General features: G+C 48.3%; 1 protein-coding gene across 2 annotated transcripts in view; it reads left to right on the top strand.

The window, feature by feature from the left end:
- FBXO11 (F-box protein 11) overlaps positions 1 to 26,152 on the top strand; it is a 911,561-nt gene that overhangs the window by 760,809 nt on the left and 124,600 nt on the right. For both annotated transcript variants that reach the window (XM_069608416.1, XM_069608415.1), the window contains exon 20: positions 10,818 to 10,925. In XM_069608416.1, coding sequence (XP_069464517.1) covers positions 10,818 to 10,925 — 108 coding nt within the window. The remainder of the gene's footprint in view (positions 1 to 10,817; positions 10,926 to 26,152) is intronic.

The raw sequence follows: 26,152 nt of genomic DNA on the forward strand, positions 1-26,152 counted from the left end.
TAGCTGTCAATCAAACATGCTAAGTGGTGAGCCGGCCGGCTCACCACTTGGGCCATTCGCACAAGAGTGCGGCTTGAGTTACCAAGGTAACTCAGTCCAGGGTGCCTAAACCCCCTCCCAAACCCCCTGTGGTACCCAGACAGAGTGGCACCACTTTTGGAGGCTTCTGTGGAGAAGCCCGCCAAACAGTGGAACAAAGGGCTCGACTTGGGTTGGAGTCACAGAAGAGAACACAAACGCCATTGTAGAATCGAGTCCTGGCAAAAAATACCAACCGGCGAATTAATATTAAATAAATAAACCGGCGGTATGTTCGAGGCTATGAGAATTAAATAATTAAAGTTGGTAGCCACGAACAATGGGAAAATCCCATAGGGATATATTCGCGGTCGAATATAAAAAGTAGTATCCACTGCCACCAGCCAAAACTCGATCAAGGGGGACGGAGACGTGCCCCCTCGACTAACAGACCCCGGGGCAATCGAATTGCCCCAACCAGTACGTCCACAATATGATGGTTTGTACCGGTTTCTGTTAATAATTTGGGACTAGTAAAGCCAATGATGACTTTACATGTCCTGGGAGACAGTAGTCAGTCCCAGGGTATGGAGTCTATGGTGGGGTGTCACTATGACACCCCTGTGTCACTGCACGGAGGGTGATGTGTAACACACATAGTAAAAACACGAGACCCTATGGAGTAAAGGACCCCATAGCCCATAAAACACTTTAACAGTCAAAGGAACACCATAAATCATGTCCAAGTGTGGGAGAAGAGTCTCACTCTTGGCAGGAGAAAAAAACAAACTCCAGAAATCCAGCAAAGCTGCTGGGGGACTCACTAGGTTAGGAAATTCAGCCTAAAGAGAGAATTCGCCCTAACACTCCTGCACTGCGGGACTGTCTCTGTATCCCTACAGCCCCTCCTCCCAGCACTTACCTTGCACTTGCCAACAGCTGGCCCTTATTATTTATCTTGTATTCTACTAACCCTGTACTGCACTTTCCCCTCTCCCTTTCCCCCTGCACTTTTCCCTTTCCCTCTATCCTTGCACTTGCGCGATCTGAATGACACCTGGCCTAGTAGGATTGTTGTCTGTCTCCCCTTGTCCCCCCGCCCCCGCCTCCTCGCGCCTTGAAACACTTGTGTATAGGCGCGTTACAAATGCCATATCATATCAGGTAAGTAGGAAAGGGGATACATTGTTTCTGATGCTTGTAAATCTGCTTAGAATCACATGCTGTGCATATGGTCCGACATCCAGTGGTAACCGCGCAGTATTGCATCTTGTCTTTCTGGGACCGAAAGGGGACGTCGGCATTGGCGTGTCTGTAACACTATCCCTATCGTGACGTGTAGTGTACCCAAAATACCTCGCGCTCTGAGGTCCCTCAGATTGTTTTTTTCCGCCCAGATAACTGTTCGCCCTATAGCAGAGCACTTTCTTGAGACATTTTCTTATACCAACTTGTCAGTTATTCCACATTAAGTTATTTCAGTCACAAGAACATCTTCGACGAAGACTGCGGGGGATTAGTCTACGGCTGTGGATTTCGGCACCCAGATCCGGCGGCTAGATTTTCCACGTGGTCGGGCCCTCTGGCCGACCTATACAGTAGGGAGAGTGGGATCAGGGTGGCCATATTGTCGGTATGTCTTTCCTCCTTTCCCCTCTTTTCCCTTTTGGTCTGGTCACCTTTCCTTTAGCTATACAAAGGACTCCTTTTAGATTCTGCCCCAAGTGTAGGGTCAGATATCCTTGGAAGGACGAACACAGGACGTGCAACGCCCGTCTCCCCCTAGAGCACAACGAAAAGCGGTGTGCAGCCTGCAAACTCCTTCGGCCTAAGACCCTTAAGGAACGCTGTGTAAAGCGGTGGGCCGCGTACGGTATGTCGCGGGTGGAATCCCCACCGCCACACCCGCTGAGAGTGACGGGGGTACGTCGGATGACCAAACATCCATTGCGGATGTTATAGACCTCGAGGCGGACATTTCTAGGTCTGCCACAACCGTCCCCGACCCTTTAGGCCTGATTCTGGTCTCGCTACAGGGACAACACCTGGCAACAGGGGCGTACAAACGCATCACACTAAGAAGACAACCCCCACATCGTTTGACGTCTTCGTTGAAAAAGGTGAAAGTGCCAACAGGGCTGCCGAAAATGTTGACGGTTTCCTTGGATCGCTCAGATCCAAAGCCTTCCCCGTATCCGCAGCAGCGTCTTGCGACTGGGCAAACTAAATTAAGTAAGTGCGCTACTCCAAAAACTTCACATGTCGAAGCGGAAATCCGACGCTGTCCCGGTCCCGAAGGCCGCGGTAGGCCCGAAAACTACGACTAGGCCTCTGAGAAACCAACCTCTAGGCCTTCTAGCGCCGCAGAAGGTAAATCACCTACCGATAGACCATCAGAGCAACTGTCTGATGCTGGTTCCGCCTAAAGTCATGGGACAAGCCACGGAAAAATCTTCAGATGCGGTTTTGGATCTCGATTCTTAAGATTCGTATGAAGATAATCAAGAGGCTCTTTCCGACACCCTAAGAGATTCTTTTCGACGCCGTAGGGCTGAAAACGTTTTTCCACCCGTATGCCCGCCTGGGTCCTCTAAATGGACTAGAGAGAAATTCGAAGGGTGTATGGATCGGCTAGAGAAGATTATCAGTTTTTCTGATAATCCATCCCCTGAAAGGTCTCGGGTAGAGCCTAGCCTCCATTTTCCGTCTCATTTTCAAGAAGATCAGTCTTCTGTCCCTGTCCAGCAGGAAAACATTGTCCACATGGACACATATAGGGACATTTATAATGAAGGGGAAGAAGCTTAATTTCTGGAGAACTATGAGGAGGAACCTCAGGGTACCACAGACAACTGGGAAGAAACCCAGCAGGAAGGAACAGACCCATGGACACAGCAAGATCAGGACAATGATGTGTTGTGCCTAGTTTCTCGTCCGTCCACTCCGGCTCGCCAGGCCTCACCTGTATATGACCAAATGGCCTTCAACTCCATGTTGAAAAAAGCAGCGGAACACTTTCAAATCTCCACTCAAGAAGCTGTGCCTGAGCAGGATTTTGCAGAGGATATCCATAAGGAGAAGCCTCCATCTAGCCAAGAGTGGAAAAACTATTTTGCCCTTCCCCCTCGGACCCTCTATACATTAGAGGGCACGTCATCCCAGACTCATTGGTAGTACTAACACCCGGAAAAGGGCAGGAGTACCCCTTGCCACGGGGGAAAGCCCTCCGGACAAGGAATCCAAAAGACTGTATGCTCTAGGCAAAGGAGTTACTTCGGCTGCCGCATACACTATGCGTATTGCTAATAATACCACATTATTGGCAAGCTATGCTGACGCTCAGTGGAACCTGCTTCAGGAAGGCCTCCAAGAGGTTCCTGAACCCGCCAAATCCAAGCAATCCATTGTAATCGAGGGAAGACAAGTTAACCAGCATGTGATCAAAAACACCCTGGACACTGCGGAAACAGAAGGCATGTCTCTTGCCCTAGGGACCCTATTTAAAAGACCCGCTTGGCTGCATACTTCAGGTTTTAAACCGGAAATACAAGCCTCCCTCATCAATAAGCCCATTGATGAATCTAACCTCTTCGGGAAAGCGGTGGATGAGGCATTGGACACAGCTAAGAAAGAGCATGAGACTCTTAAGTCTCTGCAACAGATCACACAGAAACCTTCCCCCCAGAGAGGTAATAACTCTCGGCGGTCCTTTCGAGGGCAAGCCCGTGCTGGTCAAAACAACTATGGCACGGGGAACTTCAACACAGGACAAACTTCCGGAAGCCCCGCATACTATCCTGCAAAAGGTCAGAAACGCAGCAAAGGCAGAGATAGAGGCCCCAATCCCAGAGGAGCCACAGCCTCTGGTCAGAAATGACCACCAGATCCAGGTCCCCTCCCATGTCACCCCGGTCGGGGGGCGATTAACATCTTTTCTCATGGCATGGGAGGGGATAACTTCAGACCAGTGGGTTATAAAGACGGTCGCCCACGGGTACTGCGTGGAATTCGCCCGACCGCCACAATTCAGATCGCCGCGCTCAGTGCCTTTCACCGGACCATCTGGAGATCCTGAATCAAGAGGTGGAAGCACTGCTGGGAAAGGACCCCATAGAAGCTGTCCCTATTCTTCAGGTAAACAAGGCAATTTATTCAGTGTACTTCCTTGTACCCAAAATCGACCTCACCATGCACCCTGTTCTAGACCTGCGCCGAGCGAACAAGTTCATAAAACCCCAGAGGTTTAGCATGGTAACACTACAGGAGGTGATCCCATTGCTGAAACAAGGGGACTACATGGCAACATTGGACCTGAAAGATGCATACTTTCATATTTCAATGTTGCCAGCGCACAGGAAATATCGAAGGTTCATGATAGAGGACAGGCATTACCAATTCAAGGTACTCCCCTTTGGCATCGCCTCGGCGCCAAGGGTGTTTACCAAGGTCCTGACAGTGGCTGCAGCACACCTACGCAGACTATCAGTCCCAGTTTACCCTCACCTCGACGACTGGCTCATCACAGGGGACTCATACAACACATGTTTTTCGAACACCCAAAAAACAGTAGATCTTCTCTTCAGTCTGGGTTTCTCAATCGACAAAAAGAAATCCAGTCTAGTCCCCAGTCAAACAAAACAATTTCTGGGAACGCTCTAATTCAGACAGAAGGCGGTCTCGTCTTCCCCCTCCAACGAGAGGGTTCAGAACATGCTTTTTCAGATCCCTCAATATGTGGCCAGTCGGGAGGTGACGGTGAGCAAGGCCATGCTCTTGCTAGGAATTATGGCGTCATGCATATACTTGGTTCCCCATGCACGGCTGCGCATGCGTCCCATGCAAGAGTGGCTCAACAGCCAGTGGTGTCAGGCCAGCGGACAATGGGAAGATAGAGTAGTCTCGCCAGCCCTCATTCTCTCTGCAGTGGTGGTCAAGAGAAAACCTCTTGAAGGAGAAGACCTTCACCACCCCTACAGTGGAAGCCACTCTCACCACAGACGCATCTCTCACGGGGTGGGGGGTTCACCTGTTTCAGCAGACAGCGCACAGTGTGGTCCCCCCACGGAGCGTCCAACCATATAAACTTACTGGAGCTATTTGCAGTGTTCAAGGCTTTGGAGGCCTTTCAGGTGCAACTACAAGGGAAGACAGTGCTGATTCTAACAGACAGCACTACAGCCATCTATTACCTGAACAAACGGGGGGGGCACTCACTCTCCAGGGCTATTCAAGCTGTCCCAAAACATTTGGATATGGGCTCTCAAACACAAGATGTTTCTGTTGTCCCAACATGTTACAGGGGAACTCAATCTTCTGGCAGACTTACTCAGCAGAGATTTCCCTCTGCCTGAAGAATACGAATGGCGGCTAAACAGAGACATTGTGTCCGTCTTTGCAGAATGGGGTTTCCTAGATATCGACCTGTTTGCTACTCAGGTCAACGCCCAATGTCTAGACTACGCCTCCAGGCACCCCCAGAACTGATCTAAGGGGAACGGTCTCTGGATAACATGGTCAGGGAAATTTGTCTACGCCCCCCCCCTGCACCCACCACATCCACTTCTCAACAAGATAGTGCACAAGATGCACCAGGAACCAGTTACCATGATACTGGTGGCCCCCATGTGGGCCCGCCAACCCTGGTTTGCTCATCTGATGGAAATGTCCCTCTCCCCACCAGTGAAACTACCCTGCCTGTACAACATGTTGTCTCAGGACATGGGGGAGACCCTACACCCATGTCCACAAACTCTGAACTTAGCAGCTTGGCTCCTGAGGTCAAAGAGTTTGGACACCTACAGCTCCCTCAGAGGTGCATGGGCATACTCTGGGAAGCTAGGAACCCAAACACACGTTATTGCTATGCCAGCAAATGGAAACGGTTTGTCATCTGGTGCAATTCCAAGGGTGTCGATCCCATTGATTGCTCACCCACACACATTGTGCTGTACCTAACCCATCTGTTGAACACGGTTAGTCTTCAGTTCCCTAAAGGGTCAACTGGCTGCCCTGTCAGCCTACACCACATCACAACAAAAAGTGTTGTGGTGGAAGATACCGGTGATTAAAGCCTTTATGGAAGGGGTTAAGAGGATTTAACCTCCCATTTCTCACCCAGCTCCTGGATGGGACCTAAATGTGGTTTTAACCAGGCTCATGGGAGCTCCCTTTGAGCCTATGCATAAGGCAAGTCTGGAAGACCTGACCTATAAAACAGCCTTTCTAGTGGCTATCACTTCTATTAGAAGGGTTAGTGAACTACAGGCACTTTCTGTTCTGGACCCCTTTGTTACAGTCCACAGGGATAAGGTGGTTCTGCGCACTCACCCCAGATTTGCGCCTAAATTCATCTCAAAGTTCCATGTGAACCAGTCGATTGAACTACCTACCTTTTTCCAGAATCCCAATAGCATGGCCGAAAGAAGCCTACACACACTAGATGTGTGCAGGGCAGGCATGTTCTACTTGAAAAGAACTAAACCACTGAGGAAGACCAACCAATTTTTCGTTTCAGTGGCAGCTGGTAGAGAAGGGGATCCTGTCTCTAAATCAGCTATCTCAAGGTGGATTGTCAAATGCATCACACTATGTTACACTCTTGCTAAGAGAGAACTGCCCTTCAAGCCTAGAGCACATTCTACTCAGGGCACTGGGGCATCCATAACATTCATTGCAAATGTTCCCCTTGAGTCCATTTGCAAAGCGGCAACCTGCAGTTCTCTACACACCTTTACAAAACACTATTGCCTAGACACTCATTCTAGGTCTGATTCTCAGGTGGGACAAGCAGTACTAAGACCTCTTTTCTCTACTGTTCCTTCTCACAAGCCACCTCCAACTCAGGATACTGCTCTCTAGTCTATGCACAGCATGCGATTCTAAGCAGATTTACAAGCATCAGAAGACATGCATTACTTACCGTAATAGCATTTCTGATGATTGTATCTGCTTAGATTCACATGCGCCCTCCCTACCTCCCCGCTCGGGGTGGAAGGAACATAGATGTCTTACTACTTTCTCTCCCTTTATGTACTCACTCACTATAGCCTTGGGCTCCATCATGGCAGAAAAAATACAATCGGAGGGACCTTGGTGCGTGAGGCATTTTGGGTACACTACACGTCACGATAGGGATAGTGTTAGAGACACGCCTATGCCGACGTCCCCTTTTGGTCCCCCGAAAGACGAGATGCAATACTCTGCGGTTACCACTGGATGTCGGACCATATGCACAGCATGTGAATCTAAGCAGATACAATCATCAGAAATGCTATTACGGTAAGTAATGCATGTCATCCCCCAGCACTCCACATAAATTGGGGTGTGCTGGCTTGCTATAGAAAATGTAAAGGGGGATGAATATCCCCCTTTACTACTTGGGAACTGTAGTTCACCCAAGTACATGAAAGAGGAATTAACATGGGCACCCATAAGGGCAACCCAGCCTAAGCCCAAATGTTGTAGGAAACTAGAACTTCAACCATACACTATGGAGAGACATAAAAAGGTCACCCATAAAGAGTAACAGACTGGGTGAGAGGGGAAAAAGATTCCCCTTCACCTAGGGACAAGGTAAAATAGTTACCTAGCAAAGCAAAATGTTCTGGAGTTGACACAGGTCAGGAAGATGTATCATAAATATGAAAATCTTATCTAACACTCTTTTGACCGCACAGGACCTGAGGGGACTCTGAAACAAGCCGAATTGTAAGGTACGCCCGACACCTGAAAATCACACGGTGTAGTGGGGAACCCTGATCTTGCATACCCTGCCTATACCCTCAAAGATAATTGGGGCACCAACGTTTACCAGAATATGGGAGCTAATGAGTCGGTCATGATGATCTTAGCAGCCTTATCAGGCCAACATATATAGGGTGTGTGAGAAACTCATGGTGACACAAGTAAGACCAACACAAGTGATCACAGTTCAAGGGTGTTTATTGAACAATAAAAGTTTACATGTGGGTTGGAAAAACGCCTAATTAAACCTAAATCTAAGATGGGGACAGGTGTCGACCATCAAATGAAAATAAGGTAGTCCTAGTGTTGTCCAGTCAAATAAAAGGGCCTATACTAAGAAAACCTATTGCCAATTCCTTACGCTAAATATAAAGGGTTTAAGGTTAAGTTTCAAGAAAGAAAGAAATGTTCTCAAATGATAAATCAGGAGGCGCTAGCCTGGGTCTCCCTTCCCCATGTTTTGGACATGGGATAAGATTGGAGCTTGGAGTACAGTACTCTCGGGCCTTCCCAGCACAAGACTACAGTCTCAATGACAGTTGTATGGACACACTCTCAGGTTTGTCTACCACAAGATGACAGTTCACCTTTAACCTTAGAGCTTTCTGTAATTGGGGCAGTTGATAGCCAAGTTTCATTTCCTCTGAAAGTCTCTTGCCTTTGGGGCCTGATGTTTTCAAACAACAAAAACAAAAGTTCCTTTAACAAATGAGTTTTCTCCCAATATTTGCTGGGTGATGGCTTCACCCCTGGGTCCCCCTCTTCTCGGCTGACCCTTGTAATTGTAATCCAAAGTTTCAGATGGGTGATGGCTTCACCCCTGGGTCCCCCTCTTCCGGGCTGACCCTTTCTCAATACACTTTGGCAGATAGCTTAACTCCTTGGATCTCCCTCGTTCAGGCTCAGAGCTCTCGACTTTCAGCCCTTAAATGATGACTTCACCCCTAGATCTCCCTCGGTTGGGCTCTGACCTCTCGACTGCTAGTGTTTGAGTTTAGTTTCACCCCGGATCTCCCTCATCCGGACTTGGATCCTTCTCTGTTCTTTGCCTCCTTCTTCCGTGTTCATGATGGCTTTCTACATTAGTTCGAATGTTCATGGGATTCAGGTTCCTTGGTTTAATTTACCATGCGTGATTCACTGACCTTACTTTTAGCCAATTTACGGATGAAGGTCTTTCGAATATACTGGGCTTTTACTTGACCCTCTTGTATGACCACTTTGAGTTCCTTTGGCGGCCTTCCTATGGCCTTCTGGTTTCTATAGTTTCTCAATATGGATCTCGACCAGAGTCTGTTAAGTTGGCATCCACGTGGTGTCGGTTTCCCTCTGCCGCTAGTCTCCCCTTTTACAGTTCAATCGCTTTGGTTCGAAGCTTAGCCACGCTTGCGATTGTCACTCAAAACAGTCCTGTTCTCATCGGTTCTCTCCTCGACTCACCAGTTGTGATGAACAGCTTGGCTTTTGGCTTCTCTGGAGTCCAGGCCAGTACCGCGGGAGCTTCCCTCAATCCTGCTTATTGGCATAAGCTTTCCCTGTGTACCGCTAACATCTGTCGAAAACATTTGTTCTATTTTTTGCAGTTTTACACTTTCCTCCACAAAGGTTCTGTGGGCCTTATTTGAAAAGGGCAAAGGCACTTCTCTCCTCGCCACTCTCTCGCTTCCCGTCGCCTTTCTCCTTCTCTTGAACTGCCACGTGTGAGCCGTCTCAAAGTGTTGTCTGCCGTGTTCGCCTTTCTCACTTTGCTTGTAGTGCACTCTGCTGCTCCACCTTTTATCCCTGTGGGGAAAAGAAAGGGGCGTTGAGTGTGTATGGTTTGTCAATTGCCTGACCCTCGGGTTGGGACATGTCAAGTAAACAAGTTTATTTAAGTCGTTGTCTATCACAGTAACAAAACCTTTTTTGTATTGGAAAAGGAGGGCGTTTGAGGTTTCGAGTGTCCTACGGGTAGGATGGGGAAGGTTTGCGAAATGGATGAGAATGACCGGGATGCAAAACGGAACATAGGGGATCGTGGGACCAGTAGTATTCTGTCATGGGAAATTGGGGTTTCAAAAGATGACAATCATAGGGATGGGATTGGTGGGGTTTGCAGGGTAAGCAGGAATAGCTGGGGTCGTATTATGAACCAAGAGGATTGTGGGAATCCTAGTGTTTTATCTGATCAAGTTGGGAATGTGGAAAATGACAATCAGAAGAATGGAAAGAAGACAGATGGGGGAGGTGGGTGGAGTATTTGAATGGAGACAAGGATTCTGAGAATTACGTATTTTGGATGTAAAAGGGTTTAGGACCTTAGAGGATGGATGATGCACAGAGGGGGTTGTTGGATCTAAGTAAAGGAGAGCTTTTAGGTTAAAGGGAGGTTGAGTTGAAACAACCTATGAACGCTTCAGGAAGCTAGTCTTCCTCGTCCCTTTCTTCGGCATGATACTGTGTATCACCTGGGGCAGTCTCCCGAGCATAACCTCGGGTTCCCCCATCCAGGTGATCCTCCCCGTCCGTCCACCCCAGGGTTGGGATCTGAGAGCGCTAGCCCTCCCCTGGCCACCTGAATAAGGGTTTCCCGAGGTATACCTGGGAGAATACCCTCAGATTTCTCACGGGTGTCAGGAAATGGTTTACTACTGGTTTGGAACTCTTTAACCATGAAAAATCAGCTAGCACCATAGTGTTCATGTTGCCTATGGCATGGCTAGAAGGAACAAAGTTATACTCAAGCAAAGCAGAGGCATAACAGAAAAAGTCTGTCCCTGCAAAATGTTGAGGGGCTTCCTGATGATTGATTGTTTCACACAGACACAGCAAGACGCTTTGGCCAAATGGGGGACTGATGAGTGAGCTGGAGCCTCATGTGTATGTTAAACCCCTGAAGTGCAGCAGTTCAGAGATCATAAAAATGCAGCCATAATGGGCATGCATATTGTGACTAACCCCCGGCAGGGCACATTATTTATGCAATTTGCAAGTGAGTTATTTGGTTACCTGAAAGTATTAACATGTTATTGGTTGCGTTTGTGTATATTAAAGTATATTTTTTGGGTTATTTGAAGGTATTGAAATAACAAATCATGCAACAGCAACCCTCGAAGGCAATCAGATTTTCAACAACCGGTTTGGAGGTCTATTTTTAGCATCTGGTGTTAATGTAACAATGAAAGGTATGAGACTAAATATTTTCAGTATTGTTTTAAGTATTTAATATGTCTACATGAAGTGGTGGAAGTTATGTTTGTATTTTTGCATGTGGGGGCCTAATCTGTTTATCTCCCAAATTAGTGGCACGAAAGAGCTGTTAAACTTTATTCTGTGTGGATATTTAACTGAAAGCATTATCTAAAAGGACTGAAGGAGAACAACAATTATCTGTCTGTTAAACATTGCTGTTGAGGTGGATATTCAGAATCCACTCTGTGGGCTGATTCTGAAAGGCCATCCTATTCTGGTGAGGGGGATAAGGCACTACTGTCTAGCCAAACTCTATCAAGGTAGTGGGACCTAAACCTTTCATTGTGTGAAGGTGGTGAAGGGTTCAGTAAAGATCAGACGGAGCTGGCTTATAAGTTAGCCAAAGTATAAAAATACAGTAATATTTATTTGGCCTTGAACAAATTCTTTGAATGAAAATCACAGGTAAGTAAAACTACCACACATACACTACTTGACATATGTTCATTCATCATGGGGTACTCTTGCTATTGAGTACCAACGCTTTACTTTTTCGACAGTTAAAACCAGATTTAAGTGACAACACTAGAATCTATAAATGTAGGAATGTTAGGACAGTTTTTCTGAAGTCCATCTAAGGGCTTAGTAAAACCATTTAGCTGAGACAGTACAGGACTCTGATTTAGTACAGGGCTGTACCACCTGAGTATGATATGATCGGTTATTTATAACGCGCTTAATACCCAGAGGTTTCTAAGAGCGGACCCGGGGGATCAAACCTGTGTTGCTCCGTGTCATCTTCCTTCCAAGGCGACCACTTTGCCGCTGAGCTATCCTCCCGAGACTAGGGTAGCATATGGTATGGTAGCGTAGACAGAGCAGCCAGGCTTAGTAGGGAGAGAGGGGGAGAGAGGGCTTTAGGAAAGTACACAGAACGTGTAGTATACCAAGGATTCAATAGAAACACACACAACCAGGAGTATTATATAAAATAAAGGTTTATTATAAATACAAGTAGGCCAAATAAAGTCTTGGGGTAAGTAATGGTCATAGTCATAAACACATTATAAAAACACAGCACAATCAATGCTTGAGGGTGCACAGACCAAAGCATACACCTAATTCAGAATACCTAACAGTAATTCTAGGGAAGTCAGACCTTATACACATTTAATAGGCCACACCTATTCATGGGGAGTAAACCACAAGTTACTTTTAGATTACTTTACAGTAGGTCAAGGGTAGTAGACCCTGTCAGTTATTCAGCGACACTCAGTTAAGGAATCGCATAATCAACAGCCCATGATACCAGGATACTTTTCTGAATAGTGGAACACAGATTCAAGGAACAGTATATACCTTTAGCTACATTCAGGATAGCCCAGTTATACCAGGCGATAAGAACTTTTGGTGTAATATTCAATTACAGTTGCTTTTCAGATCAGTGGAACACAGACTAAGATAAGCAATAGCTCTTTACACTAATTTAGGATACACCAGGCAGACCAAGGTCAGCAAAAACTACAGAACACTTTTTAAGAATGGCACACAGTTATTCTAGGCAGGTGAACACTAATGTTGTAATATACTATTAGTTGCTTTTCAGATCAGTGGAGCACAGATTGAGGTAAGCAACTTATTTTAGGATGGCACACAGCTATCCAAGGTTAGTAAGACCCATATACATTATAAAGGAGCTACCATCAACTTAAAAGGTAGCTATAACCCGAAGACTGTTTTAGAAATTGTATAAAACAGGCTAGGGAAAGCAAAACCCAGTTGGTGAACGTACACACTTGTATTCTGAAAAAAATAGTTAAGTAAAGCCAACAGCATTACTTTTGGGGAAGAAGCATAACCAATCAACAGGTGAGTAAAACAATCATATATATACTTTTCAGAATGGCACAACACACACTCAAGGTAAGTAAGAACTGTTGTTTCAAGGGGATTGGGTCCTCCGACTTATTCCATATCTGACAGTAATCACCACAGCTGTGCTGCTACGGAAAATCTTTTGGCGTCTGCGTCGATACGCTGTCCTCGAGGGCCTCCGTCGAGCCGACGTAACTGGATGTTATAAGTAGGACGCATGACGCCCTTAGCCTCAGTTCCGTTTTTTCCGCGAACGTGTTTTTTTCGGAGATCTCGACGCGCCTCGACTCTTCTGAGTTCTGTTCTTTCGGTTCCTCGAACCTGTTAGTTTGTGATATCCATGATGTCCTCGTCTTCTACCCCGTGGCCGGGTTTTAAGAAGTGTCTGGAATGCGGTTCCAAGATGTCGTTGACGGATTTGCACGTCGCTTGCCTCTGGTACCTCGGTGGGGACCACGACACGGATGACTGTGTGGACTGCCAGTCGCTTACTTAGAAGGCCTTGCTAGAGCGTAAGAAGAAGCTTTCTGTAGGTAAGGTGGCTAAGCCCCAGAAGTTGAGGTCCACTGGCCTTTCGACTGACGATTCGAGGGGCGACTCTCTGCATCGTCGTCGGTCTGGGGGGGGTCTTGGTCCCAGAGTAGGTCCTGCCATTCCTCTGCCTCTTCGTGGCACTCAAGGAAGCGCCGTCACTGGTCGCCTTCCTTGTCTGAGGACTCCGCCCGTCGGCGGGTTGCTTGTCCCAACAAGCATTCCACTCCTGCGGAATGGGATTCCTTTCGGCAGGAGATGATGGCGATTTTTCAGTCGCAGGGCTCCGGTCCATCTGCGCCGTCGAAAGACGCCGACCGTGTCCGTGCTAGAGACACCACTTGCACGCCTTTGGGCTCGAGTGATCGTCGCGATCACCGGGTGCCTTCGAGGTGCCGGTCGGACAAGGTTGGTCGCTCTAGATATGCCCGTTCCAGGTCCCGGCCCTCGAGACCGTCAGAGCCTGTGATGTCTTCAAAGAAGACATCGACGCCTGCGGCGCCGAGTTCGTCGAGGGACTCTCTCGAGGCTCCGCCTCTGAGGAAGCCATCGGCGGCCAGGCTGTCGAAAGACACGCTCGGGGCTCTGCCATCGAGGACTGTGTCGAAGCTGTCGGCACCACGCTCGACGCCGATTCCATCGACGCCTTTCGAGGCTGTTTTGTCAGAGGTACCCCGTGGCACGGTGGAACCCCCTAGAAAGGATCTGGCCAAGGCTAAAAATGTCTTTGTCCCTTTTTCTGTGCCCTCATTCCAACCTCTGGATTATATTTCTGAGGTGGATGAAGGGTCTGAGGAAGGTATGGTTCCTGAGGAGGTACCTGATGAGATTTTGTCTGGGCATAGCCAGATTGAAGACCTGTGGCAATCATTGCAGACGCCAGTGGTCTGGACACCTCTCCGGAGGTGGAGTTCTGTAGGCCTCAGCCTGGCACCCATGCCGAGTCCTCCTACCGGCGTCTTAATTAGAGGGTAACAGAATACTTGGGGTGGCCAGTGTTAGACAGAAACCTGTGCAGTTCCCTCTGGGACCACTGCAAAAGATTTAAGGCTACAGGTGTTTGGCAGTAAACCCACTTGGTAGCAGTCTGTACCACCCAGATTTACCTGGTAGCTGTGGCTGAGCAGTCAGACTTCCCTCAAGAAGAGTTAGGCAGTATACAGAGCATACATAATAGGTACAGAGGCACAGTAGTACAAGCAAACACTGACCAGAGCTAGGTGTAAAAGTATATTATTTAATAAGACACACTCATAAATTACACTAGCACAGAAAAGGTAAGTAAGTCAAAACACAGTCACTATTACTTATATGTACATCCCTAGTTATTTGTTGGACAAGTCTAAGTTAACACCACTTATTTCCAAACAGAGGTGAGCGCTTAATGTTAGATGACACTCCAACAAGTTAGTTAAAAAGGGAGGGAAAAAGGCAGAAATAATGAAAACAGCAAGGTAAAACACTTTTCGGAGATTCACAGTAAGTTTAGCAAGGCCGTCTATTGAGGAGCAAGGAAGTTCGGTTGCCAGGCCCACTCTAGGGAAAGCCAGGCGAAAAGATGCCCAAGATCACACAATGTCACAAGTCTTTACAAGTGAGTAGAAAAGGGTTTTCTCAGTTAAGAAAAGTTTAGTTAGGGTGTCCCAGGCTTACCCAGGGTCGAGAGCCGAGGGTTAAATCTACCCCGTACAATCGGTGGCAAGGGAAGCCGGGCGGAACACGGTACCTTAAAAATGGAAAGGATCCTCCAGCGGTGGCAGTTGTTCCTGGTAGTGGGTGCAAGTCGCGGCGTCGTCCAGAGGAGGAGAAGATCTCGTCGTGGAGGAAAGCTGGAGGTCGTTGCACTACCAGGGAAGAAACCAGCCGTGGAGTTTTTCCAGTTAAAAGGATGTTACCCTTCTTTCGCGGTTGAGGTAAAAAGTGGTATCCCGGTTGCTGGGGTGCTTGTCACAGGCAAGGCGGCCACGAGATGCTTCAGGGCGGCGAAAAGGAGGCAGAAACTGGTTGTCCCCACCAGTCAAGGGAAGAAGACTCTCCGGCGGGAGATCTTCTCTGTCGTCGGGAAAAGTGGTGAGACGGTTCCGCAGGGCTCCACCGGTGGTGTCGTCTTGGCAGGTCGGCTCGGCTTCTCCCTCTTCGGCTTCTTAGGTCCTGTGGCGACTTCTGAAGAACCAGTCCCAAAAACCCTGCTTTTATGCAGCAAACCCCCATTCATACAGCCTAGCTGTCACTCAAACATGCTAAGTGGTGAGCGGGGTGGCTCACCACCTGGGCCAATCACACCAGAGTGCGACATGAGTTGGCAAGGCAACTCAGTCCAGGGTGCCTAAACCCCCTCCCACACCCCCTGTGGTACCCAGACAGAATGGCACCACTTTGGTGGGCTTCTGTGCAGAAGCCCGCCAAAAGTGGAACAAAGGCTCGACTCGGGTTCAGGGTTACTGAAATGAACCTAAACGCCATTTTGGCAGCGAGTTCTGGCAAAAAATCCCAACCGGTGAATTTATATTAAATAAATAAACCGGCGGTATCTTTAACATTGCACCAAAAAGTGGTGCATTAAAATCAATGGGAAATCCCATTGGGAAATATTCTGGTGGAATATTTCTGTGGTATCCACTGCCACCAGCCAGAAACTCGGCGAGGGGGGACGGGACAGTACCACCTCGACAACGGACCCAGGGGCAATCTAATTGCCCCTACCAGTACTTCCACAGTATGATGGTTTGTACTGGTTAAGTTCCTAATTTAGGACTAGTAAAGTCAATGGTGACTTTACAGACCCAGGGAGACAGTAGTCAGTCCCAGGGTGTGGAGTCTATGTTTGGGGGTCTCTAGGACACCCCTGTGTTACTGCACTGAGGGTGCTGTGTAACACACATTCAAAAACCAATGATAGCCTATGGGGAAAAAATACCCCATAGCCCATAAGCACATAGTAAGTCACAGAAACACTCTCAAGTCATGTCCAAGAGTGAGGGTAAAAGAGTCTCACTCTTGGCAGGAGAAAAAAATAAACCCCAAAAATCCAGCAAAGCTGCTGGGGGACTCACTAGGTTAGGAAATGCAGCTTAAACAGAGAATTCTCCCTAACAGTCAGCGCCACCAGTGGATTTTTCTGCAGGATGACCTGACGGATATCCTCGACCAAGGTCCACCAACTGACCCGGTACTGCCATTCCATATGGCCTTGAAAAGAAGGGTGGCGGTGGTTTGGACTGCCCCGGAGAGTCTCCCAGCAGTGAGCAATTCTTTGCCGCGAACATACCGTCCAGCCATTAGCGATCCCTGCTACTTGAGCACGCACCCCACTCCGGAGAGTTTAGTGGTGCAGGCGGCTCAGCCCCAGCAAAGCAGACATCGTACCATAACCATCCCTCCAGATATGGACGACAAGCGTTTTGATGGCTGGGCGAAGAAAGTGTTTTCTTCAGGGGGTATGGCTTTGCAGGCAGCCAACTCTGTGTGTGCCTTGTCACGTTTCACACACACTCTGTGGAACTGTATTTCATTAGCGGCTGATCATATTCCCGAAGGGGAGGAATGGGATGGTTTTCTTGCCATGGTGCAGGATGGCAAAGATGCCATGTGTGAGTCTGTTCAGTCGGGTCTGGACATGGCAGATTGTGCCAGCCGGTCCATGGCGGCGAGCACCGTAATACGCAGGTTTGCGTGGTTGCGGCAGTCGGGGTTTGCTCCTGATGTGCAAGCCTGGCTCCTCAACATGCCCTTTGATGGTGAACATCTTTTTGGCAGCAAGGCTGACGAGAGCCTTGCGAGGTTGCAGACCTCCAAAGCTGCAGCAAAGTCGTTGAGCGCTGCAGTTTGCCAACCTCTGCCTTTTCGTCCTAGGGGACAGCAATGGAGGGGAGGTTCCTTTCTATATTACTCACCCTTTAGTAGATCGAGAGGAGCTGCAAGTCAAAGGGGCCACCGTAGGAGTGCCAGAGGTGGAAAACAGGGTACTCCAGGTGCCAAGGCCGCTTGGGCAGTTGCCTCTTTACCCCCAGGCAATGCGCAGCCGCTTCAGCTCAGCCATGAGGCCATGTCCCGTGGTCCACCGGTTGAGGGAAGGCTGGCGCAGCATCTTGTACCATGGCGTGCCATTACTTCAGATGTGTGGGTTCTGGAGATCATAGCCTACGGCTACTGTCTTCCTTTCCGGCAGAGGCCTCATGACAATCCACCAGGGAATCCCTCTTTGAAGAGTCTGGATCCGCTCCTTGCGCAGAAAATTCAGTCCCTGCTGGAGAAAGGCGCCATAGAACTGGTGCCTGTGGTGGAGAGGAACAAGGAATGGTATTCCCCTTATTTTTTTATTTCGAAGAAAGACGGGGTGGATTGAGACCCATCATGGACTTGCACGGTTTGAACAAGCTCCTCAGGACGGACAAGTTGAAGATGGTTACTCTCTCTCAAGTCCTCCAGGCCCTTCAACTTCAAGGACGCTTACTTTCATGTGCCGATCCATCCCAAGCACAAGAAGTACCTGAGGTTCGCGGTTCGCGACTCGCACTTTCAGTTTCGGGTCCTGCCGTTCGGATTGACCTCCGCCCTGAGGGTTTTCACCAAGCTCATGGTGGTGGTGGCAGCGTATCTCAGGAAAGGGGGGATTCACGTCTACCCCTACCTGGAAGATTTGTTGATCAGGGGGAGCTCTCCCGAGCAAGTCCTGGATCATCTGTCTGTCACCTGCCACTCCCTTCACAAGCTGGGCTTCTCCCTCAACTTAAAGAAGTCTCACTTGACACCAAATCAGCGGCTCCAGTACATCGGAGCAGTGCTCGACTCATCCCTGGGGCAGTGTTTTCCTCCCCAGGTGAGGGCTCTTCACATTCATCAGACGGTACACCAGTTTCAACGTGCCCAGAGTCTCCCGGCGTTCGAGTTCTTGAGGTTGCTTGGCCTCATGGCATACTGCCTTCTTCTGGTGCCAGAGGCCCGGTTGCGGATGAGATCGCTGCAATGGACTCTCAAGATGCAGTGGTCACAGTCCTCAGGCAGGATGTCAGACCCCGTTCAGGTGCTGCCCTCGGTCGCTCAGGACCTTCTTTGGTGAGCCGAAGAAGGCACTCTGATGAGGGAGGCTCCATTTTGGCTACCCTGGTCGGAGGTGACGATCGTGACGGACGCATCCCTCACGGGTTGGGAGCTCATGCCAACGAGTTGACAGTCAGCGGTCGTTGGTCTCCGTCAGAGTCCAGACTCTATATCAATCTGTAAGAATGTCCTTATTCTGACGGACAACACAGTGGCCATGCACTACCTCAACAAAAAGGGGGTGGGGGGGGGGGGCAGGGAATTTCGATCTCAGCAGTTCATCAGGCCGGAGACGAAAACAAGACGGCGGACGCTCTGAGCAGGCAGAGCGCGATCTCTCACGAGTGGGAGTTGGCTCAGGAGGTTCTCCTGGAGATCTTCGCCCTTTGGGGGACCCCTCAAGTGGATCTCTCTGCCTCCAGTGTCAACCGGAAGTGCGAAAGGTTCTGCTCGCGGGCTTTTCCTCCAAGGGGACACGTTCCTGGTGGAGTGGTCCTTCCCACTCCTGTACGCGTTTCCTCCAGTCCCTGCATTCCCACAAGTGTTGCGGAGGTTACGGAGGTTCAGTTCCCGGATGATCCTCATTGCTCCGGCATGGGCCCGGAGGACGTGGTACCCGGACCTTCTCGACTTGTCCATCTGCCCTCCACGTTGTCTTCCCTACCGAGACGATGTGCTCTCACGGGAGGGGATCAGGTTCTCCATCCAGAGGTCAGATCCCTCAACCTTCACGCTTGGCTTCTGAAAGGTTGAGGTATAAGGATTGGGACCTCCCTGATGACGTGATGACGTGTTGCTTTTGGCGAGACGGCCAGCAACAGGGTCCTGTACCGTTGCCGTTGGAGAAAGTTCTGCGACTGGTGCAGGGTTAAGAATGTGGATCCTTTTTCATGTGACATTCCTGTGGTTCTGTCTTTTTTGCTTTCTTTAGCCCACAAGTGCTTGCAAGTGGGTACCATTAAAGGTTACCTGGCGGCGCTGTCCATATTTAAGCGCTCGTCTGAGGATTGTTCTTATTTTAAAATCCCTTTAATGTCTCAGTTTCTGAAAGGGCTCACTAATGTGTTCCCTCCGTCACCTTTTCAGGTGCCCGGTTGGGATTTCAACCTCATTCTCAAGTTTCTAATGGGTGCTCCATTTGAGCCTTTACATTCTTGCCCTTTGAGACTGTTAACCCTGAAAACGGTATTTTTAGTTGCGGTCACTTCTGCTCGCAGAGTTAGTGAGTTACGGGCACTTTCAGTTAAGCCACCCTTCACTGTGTTTCATAAGGACAGGGTTGTCCTTCGAGTTCGTCCTTCCTCTCTTCCGAAAGTGGTGTCGGAATTTCATTTAAGCCAGAAGGTCATTCTTCCGGCATTTTATCCTCCTTCGCATCCTGGGAAGGACGGGGAGAGGCTCCATAGGTTAGATCCTAAGTTTCTACATTTCACGTATGTCCCGGGTCAGGGTAGATGATCAGCTCTTTGTAGGTTGCGCTGGAAGGCATTTGGGACAAGCTGTTACTAAGCAGACTTTGTCTAGATGGATTATCTTGGCAATTTCTGAATGTTACTGCTTGGTGGGTAAGGACCCTCCGGTAGGCTTACGGGCCCATTCTACTAGGGGTATGGCTGCCTCTACTGCTCTGCAGAGGGGTGTTCCTCTTCGTAACATCTGTGAAGCAGCCACTTGGGCTTCGGTCCATACTTTTGTACAACAGTACTCCCTAGATTCTATCCATGGGCAGGATCTGGCCTTTGGCAAGGCGGTCCTTTACTCTGCAATTTGATTGGGCATTCTAAATTCTTTTTCCCTCCTCCATACATTGGTACTGCTTTGGGAGTCTGTCATAGACATGGAATACGTCGGAGGACCCAATCTCCTCGAAGAACAAGTTACTCTCTTACCTGGTAACGTTCCTTCGATGGGATGGTCCGACGACGTATTCCATATCGCTCCCCCCCTGCCTACCCCGCTACAGAATTTCTTATGCGATTGCAGCTTACATTTCCGCAAGGCTTTCTGTGGTCATACTGGCAGAAGATTGGTGCCACACGTTCTGGGGGGTAAAAAACTACAACTGAGGCTACGGGTGTCATGCGTCCTACTTATAACATCCAGTGACGTCGGCTCGACGGAGGCCCTCGAGGACAGCGCATCGACTTCGACGCAGACGCCAAAAGATTTTCCGTAGCAGCACAGCTGTGGTGATTACTGTCATAGATATGGAATACGTCGAACCATCCCATTGAAAGAACGTTACCAGGTAAGAAAGTAACTTCTTCACAGAACTTATCCAGTCCTTCCCTAGTGTATTGCATGAGTTCACTCAGAGGCAGAAGAGGGACCCGAGTGGTGTAGGTGCCAGCTGTAGGCATTGTGAGAGAAAGTGCTTGTTAGGCAAGATTGTGTGCAGTACCCTTTGGGAGACTACAGCAACCGTGACCTCCTGGCAATAGGAACCCAACCTTTGGTATACGTCTCTACTACACAGGTTGGTAGTGTGGCTGAGCAACCAGGCTTATCTCAAGAGGGGTCAATGTGAGCAGTAGGGCTTTTACACAGATATTCACAATGACAATTATTCAAATAAACCTTACACTCAAGGTTTCCCGATTAAAATTATTAATTTAACAGTCAGTTATATAAGTCGTCTTTAGAAGGGAGAAAAACATGTAATGCTTCAAAATACACTCTTAGATTCTCTAATCAGATGATACCCATTGCGGATGACACACACACACACACACACCCACACCCACACCCACACACCACACACCACACACCACACACCACACACCACACACCACACACACCCCCCGGGTAATTTAAATAGCTAGAACACTGTGGCCATTGATTTATCACTGGTACGTTTAGAGCAATACTGAGTTTGGTGCAAAGGTTAGGGGAATAAAACATAGGTTAACAAATCATTCATAAACTGGTAAGAACTTTTTGAACCCTCCAATGCAAAGTAAATTAACCCTTTCCTGTGGGAAAGGTAAAGCACAGAGTCCGAGGTAAGAAGAGTCCCTCAGGGAGCCAGGACAGCCAGTGTTAGTTGAGCAAAGTCTAGGGGAGCTGAAGATTGCCTTTGCAAGTAGGTAAAAGTCTTGCACAATGTTTTTAGAAAAGTTTGTAGAAATAAAATCACTCGAAGGGCCACAAGCTGGGAGGCTTGTGAGGGGCGAAGCTGCAAGCAACTCTGCAAGGGCAACCAAGACAAGTCTCAACTGAGAACAAGTAAGGCTACACAACAAGAGGAAAGTCCCCTTAGTTTAACAGTACCTTTGGTTTGAACAAATGGGTCCAGCTGGCTTCTGTTCCTGTACAGCTCTGCAGATCCTGTTGTTCCTGGGCCTCAGTCGTAGGGACAAGAGGGAGGATGTCTGGGAACTACTGCACTGCAATGGGCAAACTTCAATTCAGCAGCAATTTGCGGTTTCAGCTCCTCGCGTCTATAGCAAATGGCACCACCGCTGTCTCTCAGATGCCACTTTAGACTTTCCTTGCATCTGGGGTACAGCAGTCTGTTGTGGCTGAAGCTTGGTCAGTCCTGCTTCAGGGAAGTCCGAAGGATCTTCCTGGGGCTCGGGTCCGACTTAAAAGCGTTCCACTTGGTTTGGTGTTGCTCTCCCTGGCACTTCGGTTCCAGCAGCTGCAGTGGAAGTACAGCCAGCTCCGAGAGGATGTCCAAACTAGTTGCTTTGGGGTTGATTGGTCACACCAACCCAAGGGGCGAAGGCGTCCTTGCAGGGCTTCTCTAGTCGAAACTAATTCGAAGCTTCAGCACAGCAGCAGGGCTTCACTGGGCAAACCAACGGTCCAGCAGTTGCAGCAGGCATCTCTTCCAAGTTATTCTTAGGATTCCGTCGTCCAGTGGTTGACTCCAAGCCAAAAAGCCTCGCCTTTTATGCAGGTTTCTCCCATTCATTCCAGCCTCGTTGTCAATCACACAGCAGGGTGGCTGTCCTCCAAAGACAGCGAGCCGCCCAATTACCTTTGTGTGCATTCCTGTTACCAAGGGGATTAAGCACAGAGTTTCGGGCACCTCCCTCACTTCCTGCCCCTTCCCGACATGCTGGAGCCAGAGGCGGACTTCACTCGTGAATCCCCCCAAAGACAAAACGAACAAAGGGACCAAGCCTGGTTTGGCGCGCAGAGTAAATCTCGAAGGACCTTTTCAACAAGAAATGGCGAAAAAAGACGACCGGGGCCATTTTGACAAAATGGGCACCCATGGGTGCCTCACTGCAGCTGCAATTGCAGCCCACAGTAAAAACACACAATGGTAGTAAAAAGTAAACCACTGCCACCAGCCATTAATTGTAGAAAGGGTAACATAAAACGTTACATGAGAAACTAGACAAAGGGAATACTAAGTAACCCCTCCAGCACCCTATGATAAGGTAGTGTGTGCTGGGTCTTTGCAAAATGTAAGTAAAGTCAATTTCACTTCACTGCTCTTGGAAACAGTAGTTTCACCAAGAGAAGGTATTTAAACCTTTGGGATATCTAAGACTTCCCCGTGGCACTGCACTGAAGGTGCTGGGTGTTGCAATGTAAAGATGATGCCTATGGAGTTTGTCAGACTCCAAAGTCAAAAGAAACAGAGTCCAAATCACAGAAAAATACATGAGAGAGTAGGAAAAAGGCTTCACTCTCTCCAGGTAATAAATTAAGTCCTTAAGTCCAGCAAAAAAGCTGGGGAGGGGTGTGGGGGGGGGCGTCTCTAAGGTAGAAGGGAGTTCACACATTTCTGAGAATTCTCCATAACAGCTCTGTTGCAGAAAAAGTCAGAGTTCCTGTGGAAGACTGTTAGGCAAGATTGGATGTAATAACCCTGTGTGAAACTACACCAGCCTTGTCCTCTTGGTAATAGGGAACACACCTATTGGTATAGGTCTGTACTAGACAAGTTGAGTGACTGAGCAGCCAGACTTATCTCAAGAGAGGTAAATGTGAGTTGTAGAGATGTAACAGAGATTGACAATGACAAGTATTCAAATACCACTCATACTCAAGGTTTTGTAGTAAAATGAATATTGATTTAACTGTCGGTTTTAAATAAGCCTGCTTTATAAAGGGCAATATACACACGCACTCACTCTCTCTCTCCTGGTGTTCCTGACCACTGGCCCTCGGTTCCAGCAGCAAGGAAGTACAGCCAGCAGGGAGAGGGGTTCCAGCAATGTTCGTCATCCGTTCCAGGCTTCTCTAGTCAATGCGAAATTGGAGCTTCAGCACTGCAGCAAGGGTCGAGGAGGTTACAGCAAGCGGCTCTTTCAGTTTCTTAGTCAGATGTTTCCTTCCTCTGCCTTATGCAGGTTTCTCCCATTCATTTGCAGCCTGGCTGTCCTTAAAAGACAATTGTCACTTAGTGCATTCAGAGAACCATGGAGACTAAGGACAGGGAGTTTCGGCACCTCCCTCGCTTCCTGCTCTGGGCTACAGAGTTGAATCCTACCAAAGACAAAACCAACAAAGGGGTCAAACCTGGTTTGGCGCGCAGAGTAAAACCTAAGAAAGACCTCCCAAGCAAGAAATGGTGAAAAAAAAAAGACAACCGGTGCCATTTTGACAAAAGGGGCACCCATGGGTGCAATACTGCAGCTGAAGATTCTGCCTGTGGTAAAAACGCACAGTGGTAGGAAAATTAAACCACTGCCACCAACCATTAACTGTAGGGAGGGTAACACAAAAAAATGTTACATGAGTAAGTAGGAGGTTACGGGATACCCCCCCCCCAGCACATAAGAGGGTGTGTGCGAGGTCTACAGAGAGAAAAAGGTAAGTAAAGTCAATTTCACTTTACTACTCTTAGAAACAGTAGTTTATCCAAGAGAAGGTATTTAAACCTTATAAGAAATCCAAGGGACTTTTCTGTGACACTGCACTGAAGATGCTGTGTGTCACAATGCAAAAGGTGATGCCTTTGGAGTTTCAGACTCCAAAATCATAGAAACAGAGTCCAAATCAGATCAAAAATACATCAGAGAGGGAGAAAAATGATGTGCTGAAGTCCAGCAAAAGAGCTAGGAGGGGGGGGGGGGTCTCTAAGGTTGAAGGGAATTGGCACTGAAATTAGAATTTTCCCTAACACTGACTGTTCAAATAAGTAAGTAGTTCACTTTAAAGTTATGGTCCAGGGACTTCTGAGAAGACATACTAGGAGGATTCCAGCAGTGAGCTTGGGTGAAGTGGATGAGAGGACTCCCAATCACAATAAACACCCCTTAGAGTTTGCAGCAAGAACACTTCAGGATCTGAATCCAAAAACCTGGTTGATGGATTCCTTTGTCATGAAGTTGGAAGACAGGACTTTGGAAGGGCTTTTTGCTGCAGGGATGAACAGAGAAGGCTCCAGGCAAGAGTTTCTTTGCGGGTCTGTAGTTTTGGCGCCCTTTTCAGGAGCCAGAAGAAGACTGAATAGCACTGATTGGATTAGTGTCGCTGATCTGGTCCAGCAGTTTGGTGAGGGGACTTCCAGGAGTGGAATCACGTCTCTGCAGAGCCAGGAGGAGGCCATCAAAGTTTCAGCTCGATTCGGAAGACCATGCACCGCAATGTGTCTCCAGGTCCCAGGATATTGGGATATTGCAGCCCCACAAGGTCGCAGCACAATGTGGTAGGACTCAAAATGCAGGTCTTTCTAGTGGATCTCGCCAGGCTCTGGGTCATGCTTTTCGGAATACCCAGGTAGATTGGAAGGAAGGGTACAGCAGGCTCCCATTAAACAGGAGGCTCTTGCATCGCTGGAAATCGTCTCAGCCGCAGTTTCTTCATCTTCCTCTTCAGATTCAGGTACAGTGATTGACTACCTCTTTAGCTTCCAGGATCAGGCTTTTATGCAGGAACCCAGACAATCACACAGGCCTCCCAGTTTGAACTGGATTCTTGCAGGCAGGCTAGAATACAAAGAGCTGCAGAGGTTCGGACTCCTCCCTCGCTTACTGCCTTCACAGACACTCTGGAGCCTTGGTGGGCTTCACCGAGGTCTCCGGCCAAAGATATAAATCACACAAGAGAATTTCCCGACCTGGAGGGCAGGGGAAGATCCAAGAAGGGACATGATGCACGAAAATGGCGAAGAGGACCGGGGCCATTTTGGTAAAATGGGCACCCATGAGTGTCTTTAACTCAGCTGTGAAAAACCGCATATGATAAAGGTGCACCAACTTTGTAAAAATGTTCACTGCCACCAGCCATTTGAGGTAAGCTTGTCCCTGTAACAGAATTGTTACACTAGTAGTGAGAAAGGGGATACATTGCATCTCCCCAGCACTCCACAGAAGCTGGAGTGTTGGGACAGTTTTTCTGAAGTCCAACTAAGGGCTTAGTTAAACCATTCAACTGAGGCAGTACAAGACTCCACTCTTAGTATAATGCTGTACCACGTGAGTTCATGGTAGCGCAGACAGAGCAGGCAGGCTTATTTTGGCAGGGAGAGAGGGCTGTAGAATCAGTACAAATGAAATTGTAATACAAATCGTCCAAAGAAACACTGAAACACTATGTATTGTAAAAATAAAGTATTTATTTAAATACAGGTAGGAGCAGATAAATCTAGGGGTAAATAAGTACTATCGCACATCATATGTAATCACAATTATCAAAACACTATGCTTGAAGGTGCACAGACCAAAGCATATACCTTATTTGGAACACCTAACAGTAGTTCTAGGTAAGTTACAACCTTTTCATACACATTCAGTATAGGTCACACCTATTATTGGGGAGTAAAAACCAATGGTTACTTTCAGAATTACATTCTGTAATGCCAGGGCAGTAG

Source organism: Ambystoma mexicanum, chromosome 4q (assembly GCF_040938575.1).
Source record: "Ambystoma mexicanum isolate Mex_15411 chromosome 4q, UKY_AmexF1_1, whole genome shotgun sequence".
Classification (NCBI taxonomy): domain Eukaryota; kingdom Metazoa; phylum Chordata; class Amphibia; order Caudata; family Ambystomatidae; genus Ambystoma; species Ambystoma mexicanum.